This window comes from Varroa destructor, unplaced genomic scaffold, assembly GCF_002443255.2.
Source record: "Varroa destructor unplaced genomic scaffold, Vdes_3.0 BEIS01000003.1, whole genome shotgun sequence".
NCBI lineage: Eukaryota > Metazoa > Arthropoda > Arachnida > Mesostigmata > Varroidae > Varroa > Varroa destructor.
The window spans coordinates 26,244,583-26,261,622 of NW_019211456.1; the positions used below are offsets into that span (position 1 = coordinate 26,244,583).

Consider the following 17,040-nt stretch of genomic DNA (forward strand, 5'->3'; position numbering starts at 1 on the left):
TCATTAATCATATAACCGTTTTGCTTTAGATTTAGAATTTGACAAATGCATTTATATCTAAATTGACGCTGTTTATTAGTATTGCGCATGATTTCTTTTTACTGCAATTCTACGACTGTACAATTTCGCATCTCACAAAAAATCAACGAATTGATCAACAGTTGTGCGTATGCGTTTCCCGCCCCCCAAACTTCAGCCAACAATCCCCCTCGTGTTCTTGCGATACCACAATTACTGCCTTTATTTAAACTATTGTCGAATATCGCTACGCGCTGCCATTTAAATAAGAGCAAAAGGAACGCAGAGATTCATCCATCGGTTTCGAAGCAGACTGATTTCGGGCGTGAAGAGTGAGTTTACGCAGATGGCGGCGTCGATGGCTGTTGCTGCTGGCAGCGCCTCTGACGGCAGAGTCTTGTTCTCGCCATCGTTGCTGCTCTTGTTATTGCTGCTAGCGATGACGCTTCTGCTCGAGCTGTGCACGTCGTAACAGTGGCAGTGGCTAGGATTCGTTCGTTCTTCTACTGGCGCCTGGATAGGCTTGCCTGCTGATCTCGTTACCAGCACTTTGTGGGAAGCGATGGTCTGTATAGTTGTAAGTTAGCGGGCAGCTGTGGCGTCTGCAGGAGCACTTGTGCTATGCAGGGCTTCTGCTCGTGTCGCTATCGTCGGTCCGGTGCGCTGCAGTATTGTGTATATCTGCTGCAAGTGGCCGTAATGGTTGTCAATACAGCATGGAACAACAGTGTTTGATTGTAGGGCGCACCGCGTTGTGCGGCGTGTTGGTTTTACCAAGGCGACTGCTCTTGCAGCAGTAGTAGCAGCAGCAGCAGCAGCAGCAGCAGCCGTTCTAGCTGCTACGACAAGTATTCGACCCAGTAGTGGTCGAGCGCAGTTTACTGCCGGCTGGTGGGTAAGCGGCGCTGGTGCTGCAGGCGCCATCGAAGGATACCGTCATACTTCCCAGCGACACCGAGGCGTGCGCATAGGGCGACGACATCGTGGGTTAGCGGAATGTGTATGACGGTGTATCTGGTACGGTACAATAGAGCCAGATTTCTGTAAGGCTATCTCAATCAAGGCGGTAACCTAATAACAGAGCAAAGGAGTGTTGCGTAGCCGATCTGCATTCGGCTTCTCGGTGCCACCATAGGCTGTCCGCTGCAGACGGCCTTCGCTTCTCTGCCTGAGCTGAGTCCATGCTGGCTAGCTCATCGAAGACAGTTAGCCCGTCGCATACGATCGTCATATTCCCGCCACGTTTTTCGATGGGCATCGGCAAAACGAGTTGTCGAAATTGTCGCCACCTAGTTTAGTTTTGTTTCGTTTATTGTGCCCTGGCTACAGGCCTGCCCTCATAGTCACTGCGGGTGCCACCCGGGGGCTGTTGCAGCAGCAACAGCAGGGCAAAAGTGAACAGTCAGCGAACGGCACCATTGCGGGTAGCAGTCCAGTGAACTGGTTGATGCATTGGTTTGGGGAAGTTCGGTCTTCCTCAAAGTTGTTTTGGTGCTGTCTAAGGAGTGCGCATTAGTAAAGACTGACAGTGGCAGACCACCGATCAGCTTTTAGTCGCCTATGTTGGTTCTGCTTAGTCAATTTTTTCTTCTAACGAGGTGAAAGAGGGTGGTAATAAAACAGTACCCAGTTCACCTGAGATTTGAGGAACAGCCAGTTCTCATCGTCGTCAGGTTTAACATCAGCGACAGCAGCAGCACTGCCAGCAGGAGAAGCGGAGGGGGCCACAATTGAACTGCTTTTGTGCTGCGTGTGGTAATATCGGTAGCAGTACTACGTGCAGTAGCTGATGCTGTTTAGGGCAGTTGAACAAGCAGATAAATAAGAAGCGGTTGTACGACGACTCCGCTAAGCGTCCGTGCTGTCCTAGTGATTGATTTAGGTGATTGTGCTGTGATTGTCGGTGATAGTGCTGCTGCTGGTGCTATTGTGCGGCGGCGGCAGCTGTGTGTTTAAGAGTCATGACGGTGCCTAAAGTAGAGGATAAAGACCATCAACCTGGCCAGGCAGCTGCAGTGGAAACTGGAACCGACCCGCTCGAACATCAACGGGACCTTATTACCAAGTTGCACAAGAAGCCATTAGTCAAAGGCGATCGGTGGTACGTACCGTCATCGACTCGAAATGTTGTACTAGGTACATTTTATCGATACATTCCTGTGGATGTATTGCTACGCTTGAAAACAACGATGACAGTCGATTCGTTGTCGCCAAGCGTTTAGCTATGCTAAATTGTAGTATGTTAATAAAGCCTTCAATGAACATTCAGTTACACGCAGAGTGCAACACGACATTCTCATTCATGTATTGAAAAAGATGAACTTGCTATCATGGGTATATGTCTGAGTGCTACCAATTTAATATCGCTCATCGTTTCGGAGAATTGATTTGTATATATATATATATATATATATATATATATATATATATATATATATATATATATAATAAACAACAGATAATATACAGAGGAAAGAAACGACGGAAAGAGGAAAGCTGAGAAACATGTGAACTACACATGGTCTCTGCACGAGAAGGTGCCACACACGTGCTCTCCCTCTTCCTGCCTTTGTTGCTCATCCAGGAAACAACGAGACCATCTGGGGCTGTGGCCGCAAACTTTAGGCTATTGCGGCTAAACGACGAACCTTCTCGACGTGAGCCTCTTGTTGTCGAAGGTCCCGTCTGGGTTGTTATATTCTGCCTTTGAGAAATGAACCTCTAATGCAATACACCGCATAGCAGTCTAGCCTATCGCCGTGGCTGCTAGCCACTTGTTTGGTTCCAGTAATGTCCCCAATAGCTAATGTTTGTTCATCTCTAGTACTACTGTTAAGGAGATCCAGTTGGTTTTTGCTTGTTGTTTAAAGAACACTGCAACTGAAACGTGTATATCCAGACACGCATCATGCAGAGCTAATTCAGGGAGATAATAAAATACCAGGAAACTTTCGATGAACTATGAAATATTGTCTGCCTTCGGTGGCAACGAGTCACTCTTTATTGTTCTATATGGCAACTATGACAAAAGCGTATTTGACAAAAGAGGGGTGTAGTCATAATGGAGGCAGATGCATGCTACGGCTAGGATGGACGGGCAGGCGAGCGGAAGTAGATTATGACTCCAGCCGAATGACTCTACTTCGGTTTGCTGGCTTACGCAACGGACGTCTTTGTTGTGGTCACATGACTTGCACTTAAAATAATTCAACCGGCTGACGCCTTTGACGATCGTCATCATATTTGAAACAGCAACAGCCGCCGGCTACCAGTACAGGTCACAACGAGTATATCGCAACGCAGTACGTCTTGAACTTCATGGCTAATTAGCCCTATGCGTGGGTGCTTTCAGAACTTAGTTGAATTGTTGCTCATTCGAATGTATTTATTTGCTGATAATAATATATATTTGTTCGGCAATACTGGAACAACGGAAAAATGATGATGCCAACACGTTGCCGATGAAACGTATGATCTAGTCTTGTTGCCAGTTGAGCTGAAGCATTCAAGTCGATTCCGATGTAGTACTGTTTCCTTACAAAAGGCAGACATTTGTCGTTCTGAGTATCAGGCGATCTGTGTTAGACCTCAGTTTCAATACTCTTTTCGCAATAAATGTTTTGAACAAAATCGTCTGGTTTTCAAAGTCCAGCAATCTATGATATGCAGAGCAGTCGCTAGGTACCATATTTACATCTACTTGCACTGTCGTTTATATATAATTCAGATTGTCCTTCACCTTATTCTGCAAGGTCGAATGTCTTTTTTTACGAATAGTGTAACATCACTTTCTTCATAGGTTGAATTAGAGAAAAGTTGGATTTTTCTAAAGGTGAGCAAAAACTTTTTATTGCTTTCTATTACGCAGAGAGTGGCCGACTCTACGAGAGGCTATGTTACGGTTCCATACGCTGGTTGTATCTTTTATCATTTATTAAAGAGTCAAATTTAGCACCGTCAGCCAGGTAAGAGTCAACCTGTTTCGGTATATGATATCTACAGCTTGAAGCGCAGATTACACGGGCATACAGTTATCTCTTGTGCAGTGGCTTCATGAGCGATTGGCAAAGTTTGTCAGTGGTGTCCTTACTTGTTCTTTTACAATTTTCTATATAAGACAAACTCGGTGTTCTGAAGCCATTTTTTTTCAACTAGGTAATCAAACTAAAGTTTGAAATATAGGTGTGGAAATTGAGGGTTCCAGAGTTCGATAAGCCTGACTTATATAGGTTTTTGTGGTTTAAGTTATGCGGTATAGGTACTTGTAATATATATAATTACATAATTATATAATTATGTATATAGATCCGACACTTGGGATGCCATAACTACAAAAGTTACTTCATATTACGTAAGTTGCATAATGCCGATCGAAAATACAAAGTAATTTACACTTACGGTACGTCCTATCATGGACAATAGTATGATCGGGTCGTATTGATGACGACTAAATTAAACGTTGCAATGCTTTTGCGATTAATACGTTTTCAATGACAATCAAAGACAATCGATTTATCGGTCTTTCGAATATCGGCTCAGAAGGATATTATTCAGACGTTTGTAATATGTTTTTAACTAAAGCTCGTTATAATCTAAAAGTTTAATTGGAATAGTTGTGAGCTTATTCAGCCCGGCGAACAGTGTGGCTCCTCATAAGAATTATTGTCCTCGATAAAAAGAATTATATCTGATCTATGGATTTACATTGTCCCGATCTCACCAAGATTATATTTTGGTGAGATTGGCTTTTACTTTACAAAATTATACAAATTATGCAACAACAAAGGAACGACGATCATCAATAATGAGATCCTGTAACCCTACTGCTAATAAAAAATCATAGTTCTACGTTTGTGGTTCAATTAGTAGTTTGATTCATAGTAACGTCATCATATTAGATGATTGTTAACTGCACATGGCATGATTTGTTATCTAACCTATGCTTATGTGAGACAGCGGATATTTCTGTTTGACATAATCTGTTGAAACGTACAATGCTATATATGAAGCATTACGAGTAGCTGAATAATTTCGGGTAAAATATTTCGCAGACCCACCAGCAATGAGAGCATTATTCATGCTGATGATTTTTACAAAGCCGACTACACTAAAGCGTCTTTATCCATGCATAGTATGAGATGCCGTGTCTCGTACACATGCTCGATTTCGTGTACTCAATAATGGAAACCTGAGAAATCATACGTGTACAATGCTGCATAAATATTATGTTTTCGTGTAAGCTTTTGGGTACACTTGATGTGCGAGATATCTGTTTATAGCATGATTCCCCACGGCTGTAGCATATATATTGCTCTTACACGGTTTACAAGCTTCTAGCGATAAATAGCTAGAGAACTAGCGAGTTTCGATAAAAAGTGCGAATTATCATTAGCGTTTTCGAATGCTAACCAAGCCGTGCCGTAGGTCCGTTAGTGAACACAGAGGATCTGCCCCGGCTAGATTTAGTGAGGAGAAGCCCTTTATACTATACTGAAAAATCCGACAAGTTGCTTACACAAAAATAGCTTAAGGTAAACAAAAAGTAGCATTTCGTTAAGTGCATTTGCAGCAGTGGCATAAGACCCTCATAATTTATTTATCTTTGCTAGATAGCCTTCTCTTTATTGATAACAAATTAAGAACATGGTGTTTAATGCAATAAATGTTAGGTCTAATAATTTTATGAACTCCTGTGTCCAGTACTTCCGGAGCCGCTTTATGACTTTATTTGTTTTATCATATAAGGCCATGTAGCAACGGCATCAATTCGCAGTAATACTTAGGTGGAATCTGTTGCAGTATCAATGCATGTTTGTGCCTTTCGCGATAAGTTTAAAATCATTGTATTGTGTGCGCTACAGGTATCTTCTCGAACACAAGTGGTTCAAACAGTGGAAGAAATATGTCGGCTTTGACACCTGGGAAACGCAAGATGTCGGCGAACCGACGGCCAATCCAGGGCCCATCGACAATTCGGCCCTCCTCAAAGGTGAGTTTGATCAATAAAAATAATAATGGTCAGTATGACGAGTATAATTGTCTTGAAGATGTACATAGTTTACCTATGCTTGAAGCCGGAACAATTGTCGTTATTGTGTTCAAACGTATATTGCTAATTTAGAGCAGGTTTTTTCATTTTTTTTTATTATTATTTTGCAGAAGGGGTTTGTATTAGCCTTATATTCATACAATATCCCAATTTCTGCATCTAAAGCCGTTATCGTCGATTAAAATCCGTCTGTACATAAAAAAAGCAACTTCTAAATATAAATTCTAGTGTAGAGACTTTGAAGTAAATTATTACATTTTAATGAGCTCACAGTACCCCTTGGATAGCTGCAAATATTGTAAGTATAACAATGAAATAAACTAAGCCTTAATTTTTTTTTTAATTGGTGTTACATAAGTGGAGCTTCGCCACTTGAACCATTACCGAGTCAATTCATATTAATTTCGATTAATAGAATCCCGCATTGCAATATTTACCTTAATTTTCTCAGTTCGATTGTGTAATCAAGAACAACATCGGATGAAGCTTGTACTTTGGAGTACGTATTTAGCAGTTCAGTGACTAGTCAGCGATCATATGTGGACGCCCATCGATAAGCCATAAAGTCACAAAGTAATTTTCCACAAACACTATATACACGAATATAAAGATCGTATGGCTTTTTTGAGAATGAATCAGGCCTAAATCTATCTGACTTCAAATGAACTTGAATAGGGTCGTATGCTTTGCCGCCAGCTGATGCATAGAACTTCTGGCTTTTCAATTTGGGATTTCGTAGTATATTTACCTGACATTGTGTTGAGCACAGATAATGCTAAATGTGTTAATAAAATGTAAAACGGAGGTCATGGGGGATGATCGTTAGATAAAGTAGCACACACAAGGAATCATGTTTTTTTTTTGTTAGTTCAAGAAGTGGTTTGTGAAAAGGATGCTTAGTTTATTAAAAGTGGGCAAATATATGGACCATTAACCTTGCATCTGTTTTATGCCACACTAGCTGTGATGAAAAAAACGTGAGTAAGGAAGACTGTTCGGCAATCCACAACTTAAAAATGCATAAAAAAAAAAAGTTTAAAAATCCATTTCCCATTCCCAGTGATATTTTGAATTTGCTCACTTCGATTATGCTGCACCCTGTTTTACATCAGAAATCGTCACAAATGTCATAGCTGGAAAGATTATATCTGTAACGTCTTAACCAAATAGTTAGTACATTTGTGAAGTGTGCATTAGCGTTACACTAAACAAACTACAAATGTCAAAAAGCAGTATGTCTTCCAACTAAAATGCATGTATAGCTTAAGTTGTGTTTGTAATATCGTGATAAATTGAGTTGCAGACACCAAAGATCCTGAGGATTTACGAGAACATCTCATCGACGAGCTGGACTACGCTTTAATGCCAGAGGAAGCCTGGGAAAAACTCGTAGAATGGTGCGTTCTCAGATCAAAAGCCCATATAAATTATATGCTCGCGGGACGTAATTAATGTTATTACGACCGTTTGTAGTTTATGTAACCCGCGAATACGTAATTCAGCTGGGCTTTTTTTGCGATACTACAGTATGGCCTCTGTTACCACTATTCTATGCATTACCTTCAGGTAACAGTTTTACGTGCTCAGCGATAACAAACCGTATGCATCTAACAGTTAGAGCCAGCACTGTTGCTTTTGCTATTGGGTTGCCTTTAATTTTGTGCCTGTGTTGTTTCAGGTACGGCATTGTAGCGAACCAGAGTCCAATTGCTCGTACTGTTGTAGATTATGGAATGTTTCTCAAGAACCTGAGAGTTGAGATCTACAAAATGGAACTTAAAATGTGTTTACATCCAAACATCGATGAATTGAAGACTTCCAGGTTTTCAAAGGTTGCCACGCTTGAGGAGGTTGAGAAAGTAAGGATCTGATTCTGTTTTTTGCAGAACTGAAGAAAATGCTGATCTTATTATTCTTATAAGAACTATTGTAGTAGTCATTCGTCAACAAAGGTTTTTTAACCCTGTCAATCAAACGTCCGTAGGTTGCGCGTTCGCTGTTTTCGGTAGCCGATGACGCGAGCACTCGGCTCTGGTACCGGTTCAGTACAAACACCCTCGAGATGATCACAGACAAAACGAAAACAATTCAGGATGAGTCGCTCTACTCCGCGCAGGTTTATTGCTAAACTTTAGTACTAAATTAAGGAATATACCATACGCATTAAAGCTACTTCCCAACTAATCGTTAGTGAATATGTGGAAAAAGATGTGAGAGTTAATCTGAATGATGTAGAAGAATGGTTATTTATAAAGTGTATACACACAATAGGAAAATCTCTTTGATAAGCACATTTTTTTCATATTGGAAATATTGAGTACAACACTTTAATATCGTAGCCTTTTCTCCATTCTGTTATATTACTTCTATTAAAAAAAAATGTTCTCTTTTGGCAGGTAATCTCCTTGTACAATGACGATCTTCTTTTTGTTTAAATCGCACCATCGCTATCGTTTTTTTCAAATTCAGTCAGTTTCATCACTACTAAGTAGCTTATGTATAAAGGTTCCTTATTTTATATATTATTATTACATACCCAAACAATTAAACAAATTTAGTTTAACTGCCGAACGTTTTGTTACAGGTCGTTCTGTTAGAGGTTCAAAATGCTGACGGTTCATGGCCTCGGAACACTCCATCGAGCGGGACTTCATCCACGGGTAGACTGGCTGGACTTTCTTATGCTGGTAGTGTGAATTCATCGACAGGCGGTGCCCAAAAGAACAACCCAAACGCAGGTAGCAGTAGCAGTAATGGGAGTCCTTCAGCTAGTTCGGCTACAGCCAGTGGTTCTTATCGGTAAGTGGCTTCGTCCCTTACCATCATCGGCAACAAAGGTTGCTGCCGCTTCTTCTAACAGTATGGCTACAGGGAAAAGGCCCCGCTGGGTTAATTTTTTTGCTTGAACATAATCTGATTCGTCAATAATCTGATTTGAATAGAATAATTAATATCAGATTTAAAATTGAAAGTGCACAACTAGTTCAGAGAACAAATTTTGTTTTTAAGGAACACTAAACATTCGATGAACATTTTTGTATAGTTGTCTGCGTTGTTATTGAACATTTATTTCCATTTATATACGCACTTGTAAACAGTCATATGTGCAATAGGCTTATAATTATAGCATGTACAGTTATGTATCGTACTGTCCGTATATTAAGTGAGGTTAACCATATTTTAGCGTGTTCTAACGCCTCTGTATTTCTATTGGACTTGGCTTTTATTGTTGCCTGGGTTTCGATTTCCAGAAATACAAGGTCAACAAGTGCAGGACTCTGTGGTTTACTAAATTTAGGAAACACTTGCTTCATGAACTCAGCCTTGCAGTGCATGTCCAACACACCACCTTTGACAGAATATTTTCTCTCCGATCGTTATTTGGATGATTTAAATCGAGAAAACCCGCTGGGAATGCACGGAGAAATTGCGATCGCTTATGCTGATATGATCAAAGCCCTTTGGGGCGGCTATACTCAGACGTACGCGCCTCGAGCTTTCAAAGAGAAGGTAAAATTCTTCTCGTTCTTTCTATTAGGTTTCTTTTTACATACTTTGCTAGGTTAGCAGGAAGACATCGACGAGTTTATAGTTTAAATAAAATGCTTGAATATTTATATGCATTTTTATGCTCAGCAACAGATGATACATTTCGAGGAAGACGACAAAATATTGGTTAGTAAACAGGTTGCGTAACTTTCATTCCCAAGCCGAGGACTTAAACTATATATTATGATGAACACAGCCTATAAGTAGTTAATCTGTTCTACTTTGTATTCAGTTTTTGTAAACAGGTATACAAAAGGTCAAGTTAGCAGTGTGTTATCATCCTTGCATTTGTTTTAGGTTGGGCGATTTGCGCCTCAGTTCCACGGGTATATGCAACAAGACTGCCAGGAGTTAATGTCGTTTTTACTCGATGGACTTCATGAAGATTTAAATCGAGTGAAAAAGAAACCCTACATTGAGGCAAAAAACGCCGATGGCAGAGCCGATCGCGTCCTCGCCAAGGAGGCCTGGGCCAACTACCTGAAACGTAATGATTCCATCGTTACAGATACGTTCCACGGACTGCTCAAGTCGACGCTCGTCTGCCCAGATTGCAAGCACGTTTCGGTAACTTTCGATCCATCGTGTTTTCTATCACTACCCTTGCCACAACGCAAAGACAAGATAATCAATGCTGTCGTCTTTAAGAACGAGCCTGCTAAACCGCATAAGCTACGAGTCCACGTACCGGTCTATCCTACGAAATGTACAGGAAATGACTTCTATAGTATTGTAGCAAGGATCACTGAGTTACCCGCTGAAAATCTGGTTGCCGCTAACATGGACCTCTTTGACAAACGGGTTAAGTGGATCATCGAACCGAATGATGAAGAGATCGACGACGTGGTCGACACCATTTACATCTACGAACTACCGACTAGCCCCTGGACAAATGAAGGCTCGTTGATCCGCGTATACATGCGAGAGATAACCAGTCGAGGCTCAGGCGAACTGGCGTTTTCGACGGCGGCCATGTTCGGCATGCCATTTTATCTGTACTCACCGACAAAGCATGTCTCCGTCAATGACCTCTATGAAATGGCCTCGGGCTGGCTGAAAGGCCGATTCGTCAACTTCGACAGTGCTGAAGCAGACGCAGATCATCAAACCAGCGACGATGAAGATGAGCCAATGGACGATGAAAGCGCGACAGAAGAACCAGGTCTCAACAAGGAGAACGGTACACAAAACTCGAGCCGAGACAAAGAAAACCAAGTGTCCGGAATGGCATCGACGTCCTTATCCTCGTCGATTCGGCGAAAGAAGCGGCTATTCAAGGTAAACCTCGTAAATGAAATGTGCAACACGTCGCTCAACGAACAGGCAAAGGCGTCCAATGGAGAAGTTCAACAAGGTGCGGCAGCCGCACGCGATTCTGACGGATCAGCCGACGGCGAAGATACCTTGATATTAACGCCAAAAGCCTATCTTGCTCTCGACTGGCTGCCGAAAGATAAACAGGCCGCATATGAAGAGTGTTCCGTGTTAATGATGCACTCAAGCTACATTAATAGCGGACCGGCTAATAAACGACCCGTTCGGCTCTGGGAGTGCCTGAAGCTTTTCACAACAACCGAAAAGCTTGGCGCAGAGGACCTGTGGTACTGTCCTGCCTGCAAAAAGCACCAGCAAGCTACGAAAAAATTCGATTTGTGGTCACTACCTAAAGTGCTCATTATTCATCTAAAGAGATTCTCATACAACCGCTACCTCAGGGATAAAATCGATACGTTGGTCGACTTCCCCATCACTGGATTAAAAATGGGCCAAGTAGTACTTGATCCGAAACATAAAAATGCCACTTACGATCTTATTGGAGTTGCAAATCACTACGGTGGTATGGGCGGAGGACACTGTGAGTATTCAGTATTTTAATGGCTTAAATAGCGCTGAATTCCTTGTGTTTCTAGAAGATTATAGCAAAAGATACGAATATGGATTGGTGCAGAAGCCAGAAAATAATGAAGATATGGAATATAGTACGATTAGTGTTGCAAAAGATATTTTGGTAATAAATTCAAGTAAGATAATTTTGTCTTCATTTTGTTTGTGTTCATTTCAATGCAGTGATGCTCATTGCATTGAAATGAAACCGATACATATACACTCTAGAGCTTCATTAGCTGTAAACAAAAATTATTTTCTATTTAAATTACGCTTTTTTCATCGCTTTTGACATTGTTTTGATATGTTTTTTTTGCTTCATTATAGATACGGCGTATGCGAAGAACAAATTAACCAATACATGGCATCATTTTGATGATGCGACAGTTTCCCCCATTAGTGAGAACAACCTTGTGGTAAGTGTTTGGGACAAAAATCTTCCAGACAGTGTTATACGAGACATTCGTCTCGTGTAACATTGTTATAAGTGGTTCAAGGTCTTTTTGTGTGTTTTAGTTTCGTTTTCTGTTACACTTGCCAACCTCTACCGATTGTGTAGGAAAAACACTTTTGAATTACCGCAAAAAAAATTAATCGTTTTCAAGAAACTACTTCATTGTTCACTACATAATGAATACGATGGATTAGTTTCGCTTCCAATGTGCTTACATACATGATACCCAAACAAGTATTGCAACAGAATTATTTACTGGTAATACAAAACGTTAAAATTAGTTTTGTCTTTGCTGTTTCATGTGGCGATGTTTTTGCCTTTCTGCCGATGACAAAATCATCTGATCTATGATGATTTTTTTAATGGTTCAACGCAATCAGTCGAAAAATGCGTATGTGCTATTCTATATGAGACAAGATCCGCCGAGCGTGCGTACCCGTAACGGTACAGAGCAAGCCAACTCAACGACAGTACCAACCTCTAATCCGACTCGGCCACAGAGGCGGTCGGCGACACAGAGAAATAGCTGGACGTCCGAATCCGAGGAATCTATGTCCTCGAACGAAGAATCCGATGATATGGACTATGATGCATGATCGCGTCGAAAAAACATAGTCAAGAAACTAGGCTGAGACTAAATACGCGGTGTATGCGGTTTAGTATGGACCTGCGCCGGGCCCATACCAGACTAATGGTATGAACACGATGCGTGGGCTTATATCATAAGTTATGAACCCACGCACTTTTCAAATTGCCATTAGGTAGCTACCTGCACAAGGAATGCTTCTCGTGCTTAAAAAACTGACGACCGCGGTATATGGAGCAACAAGGGTAGACAAGCTGTTCTGCTATCAGAGGGAGGTTCAAATGGGTGCTGTCAGAAAAAAGCAAAACCGGTCTAGTTAAGGCGTGGATCACGTTCCCACGGTCGCACGCCCATAATCGGTTCAGCTTTACACCGAAATGTGCTGTAAAATAATTCCTGTAAGAGTTTAAGTGCTAGGAAAAAAAACTATACCGTCTTTTCTTGTGATGTGAAGCTTCGTAGCGTTACCGAACACAATTATTTTGTTTCCCTTGGAGTGATGAATGAAAATATTCTTTTCATTATTGATAATGCGCAATCAGGCACAACTTTATTTTGATGCAAATCATCCTGTTATTTCTTAATTTTGCACAGAATATTTTGGTGGTGGATCGGAAAAACTAACAAGATTAAGTGTGCATTCATAGATCATAGCAAGTACTATTGACCTTATGGGTAAATCGAGGGGTTCGTCATTTAAAGTATATAGGGATGGGCCCGGTATATTTCCATTTTTTTGCGACATAGACCCGTCTTGTCTGGGTGAAAAAACATACCAAGTCGGAAGATAGGGCCATAATGGCTAGCACAAATGCTGCTTGGCAGAATACTCCATAAACACATCGGTGAGAGGGTTACCTGATACTGAGGAATTGTGACCAGAGAGGGTATATATACTACCTGTGTCTGTGCATCGATAATGACAAAGACATAAAAATTAGTGAAAGACGAGTTTTGAACGTAATCACCACGTTCAATTAATTTTATCATCATTATTATTATATTACTAATACTAATAGCGATAATGACATGATAATAGCAATTGCGGCCGCCTTATGGTAGCGGTCTGGGTAAGACAACACACGAACGAGTCTTTTTGACGAAGTGATCTTATTATTATCATTGGATCATGGCAATTTAACAACAGCAAGCAAATGACAAGCGAAAGAAATAAGATAAGTAAAGCGGAACAAGTAAAAAATCAAATTTTGGAATATTTGATTATATGCTTGTGTGTGCGTGAGTGTATTTGAATAAATGCGTTTGTGCAAAAAAAAAGGACGGCATTGATATGACCATGTAAAATTGATGGGTAGAAGACGAAAAAAATTACTCGTCGTAGGATATGAAAAAACGTTGTCGTAGTTAAGGTAAGAGTGCCTAATTGCATCCTTTAGACTACTACTGTATCATCAAGGGTTGACGTTATATTTCACCTCTACGTGTGCTACGATAAGGGCGGATGTCTCGGCTGCTGATGTGTAGCAGCTGCTTTTCCAGCCAGACGACGCCAGCGGGATAGGTAATTAGTTTTATATCTTTATTATAATATTAATATTTATAATATAATATTAATTCATAACGAAACGGTAATCACAGAAGTAAGCAAACAATAATTGACGATAATTAGATGAACAATAATACTAGTAATTAAAGTGTCAGAGCAAAGGCACATTAAAGGCATAATGTATGTTGAAACTTACAGAAAACAAATAAAACGAAAGTTATAGATGAGTGCAAGTATTTAGGCAAACCGACACAAGAGTTTGCTGAAAATAATTGACAATACAATACAGCAAAATTATATAAAAACAAAAACACACATTATACATACTCGGAAATTGAAATAGCTTTCATATTTATTCAATATATTCTAGATACTAGAACTAATTTATTATGCTAATACTATTGTCCTACTTCGAAACACTGAGAGCATTTTTGAAGCGGATCCCTAGTTTGTTTTGTCCCATTTTGTCGGCACCAGTTACAATAGCAGGAGCGACACTACAATGAAAAAGGGAAATGGGCCAGAGGTCAAAAAGGAGCCAAGGTTGTTTGTGTGCGACCATCAGATGGTATTTGATACATGGCGGTACATGGCTAAACGGTTAACGGCGTATAGTGTGATATGGTAGCTGGTATTTCGCACAGATATAATGGAAACGAACTATTCTAATTATTATATTCGTAGTAACAATGAGTTGACGATAATTATATCAATGTGCGCGACAAAGTGTTAAAGATAAAACAATGCTAGTAGTAGAGAAGAGAATCGAGAGCAAATAAAACGAGAGCCTGAAAAAAAAATTAGACGCAGTATTCCGATTGGACGGGAGGAAAAACAGCGGCGACATGCATGCTCTAGGTAAATTAGTTCCAATGATGGAGGCAAACATGTAGAGTTCAAGTTCGAACTGAAAAATAGCTGATGTACGGTTGGTCAAGCAGGTGCCGAAACATATTCACAGAGAGTGGAGTAGTAGAAGGAACGAACGTAAACGGAGGCCAAAGGATATGGAATGGAAATAGTCATAAATGAAAAATCGATTAAAGTTGAAAGGACTCTGGGCATCGTGAAGTGAGAATATTAGCATAAGCAAACGGAAACAGATTCGAGGTGATACCCATATAAGACAAACTGAGAAATGATTAGCAACTAAGTAGGTATATGATAACGAGGTAACAGACCATAGCTCATAATATGAGCTGCGAGAAAGTGTCGTGCAGAGAACAAACAATCCATTGAGACTAATATTGCAAGACAATAGTGAATGTTAACGAACAGGTAGCCATAGAGCGAAAGGGCGTATTGCCGTGCATATGAGACAATTAGGAGAAACAAAAGACAAGAACGTACATTAAAGTAGACTTAGATTGCCAAGTAGGTCAAGTTCTACGCAGCGCCCATTGAGACCCCGTACTCATTCTGCACTCAAGATCTCTTTTTCTCATGTCAGTACCATCTGAGGAATGTTTTTTTTCACTTTTCTGGCGTCAGCCCCGCGTTCTACCACTGATGCTGTTAGCGAGGTATAGGATCAGTTTGTCACTACGCCTATAAACTACTCCGTGAGACAAGTAGTACAATAAGTGAAAAAAACAAGTTTCGAATTAACGAGTTTCGCAGGCTGTCAATTCAACTTCAGCGCCACAACTACATTGCTTTTATTCTCTGCTAAATGCTGAACCTAAATATTTGTTATTAAGTTGAGGTAGATAAATATTGCGTCACGAACAATAGAAATTGTAGCAATCGAAAGGAACTCACATAAACCGAGCGATTTTTTTTATGAAAATGAGAGTAACAATCGCAGACATCAGGAGCGAAAACGGAAGATTTCAACAAGGTTAATAAAAATGAAAAAAAATCACACATGTACAGCGCGTACGTAGATGCTGAATCAATGGAATAGAATAGGCCAAGGTTTAGGTTGAAGAGCCGTTGAACAGAGCAAAAAGATTCAAATCTTATCAATCATGCTAGTAGTAGCACGACGCTGATCACGATGATAAGATATTAATGAAATAAATGAGATGTTATAACTTTCTTTGTAGGTCTAATACTTATGCTACGCATGTTAGTATAAATAGTAACAGAAGGTAACAATGAACTTAGAAATTATTGATTAACCAGTATTTAAATACTGGTTGATCAATAATTCAATTCAGCAATGAAATCAGTTTAAAACGACAAATAAGTGGCCCCAGGAAAATCTTCCTACAAAATCTCAGTTTTCTTGAAGTCTTTAATGAATCAATCTATTCCATTAACAGAAGTAGGCTGGAGACCGTGCTTGAATTCTTTATTAGATTATTCTTTGGTTTCAACCAAGCAGCTGATTGGTAAGGGCTTCCCGTTACGCGGATAAAGGCAGCTCCGGCGTCAACTAAACGTTCCTGCAAATTACGACTGAAGACGTTGTTAACATCAAATTTGACGTCATCGCACCAGGCCTGTGGACTGAACGCAAATAGCGTTTTCGAACTGTATATAAGGGCTACAGGATACAGCAAATGTGAAAATGTTTTCTTTCGAGAAAAACGCAGAAATTTTATTTGCAACATACTGAATCGGATAGACGCAGCAAATTAACGTGTTATTCACCAAAGCCCAGGAATACTCACCGGGAACAGCTACAGACATGATTCGGTATAAGGTGCGCTCTCAGTGTTGAACTAAACTTTCATGGCTAACATAGGGAAAAACGGGTTCTGCTTCTAATGCGTCCTTGGATTTTATCACCATAGTCGCATGCCTAAATGGAGAAGGTCTGCCACTGACGCCCTTCCGACCAATAATCAAATCGGAAACATCCATGAACAATATCTGCTTTATCTTCTGTCTCTTATTATGTATTCTTGTTCATTTAGCTCAACAGGTATATGACGCCCCAGGTTACGCGAAGTAGCGGTCGCCACCTACACAATGAGAAAGCCCACGGTTGTTGATTCAGTTAGTGAAAATGAACTACTGGCGCTTTGCTCATAGGGTAAAATGAT

General features: G+C 40.4%; 1 protein-coding gene across 1 annotated transcript; it reads left to right on the plus strand.

Annotated features, from left to right (window-relative positions):
• Nucleotides 1–440: 440 nt before the first annotated feature.
• LOC111246939 (ubiquitin carboxyl-terminal hydrolase 4-like) lies at nucleotides 441–16,088 on the plus strand. Its single transcript, XM_022797361.2, has 10 exons — nucleotides 441–2,119; nucleotides 5,880–6,007; nucleotides 7,371–7,464; nucleotides 7,746–7,926; nucleotides 8,052–8,183; nucleotides 8,652–8,866; nucleotides 9,319–9,577; nucleotides 9,914–11,471; nucleotides 11,828–11,916; nucleotides 12,335–16,088. Exons 1-10 carry the CDS (start codon nucleotides 1,980–1,982, stop codon nucleotides 12,548–12,550), a joined length of 3,012 nt encoding a protein of 1,003 aa, XP_022653096.1. The 5' UTR covers nucleotides 441–1,979; the 3' UTR covers nucleotides 12,551–16,088.
• The last annotated feature ends 952 nt before the right edge of the window (nucleotides 16,089–17,040 follow it).

Bases quoted from the DNA above. Each gene is read 5' to 3' on its own strand.
- LOC111246939 (XM_022797361.2), top strand. From the start codon at position 1,980: ATGACGGTGCCTAAAGTAGAGGATAAAGACCATCAACCTGGCCAGGCA. The intron at 2,120-5,879 runs GTACGTACCGTC...TGTGCGCTACAG, and splicing joins TTAGTCAAAGGCGATCGGTG to GTATCTTCTCGAACACAAGT. The intron at 7,927-8,051 runs GTAAGGATCTGA...AAACGTCCGTAG, and splicing joins CGCTTGAGGAGGTTGAGAAA to GTTGCGCGTTCGCTGTTTTC.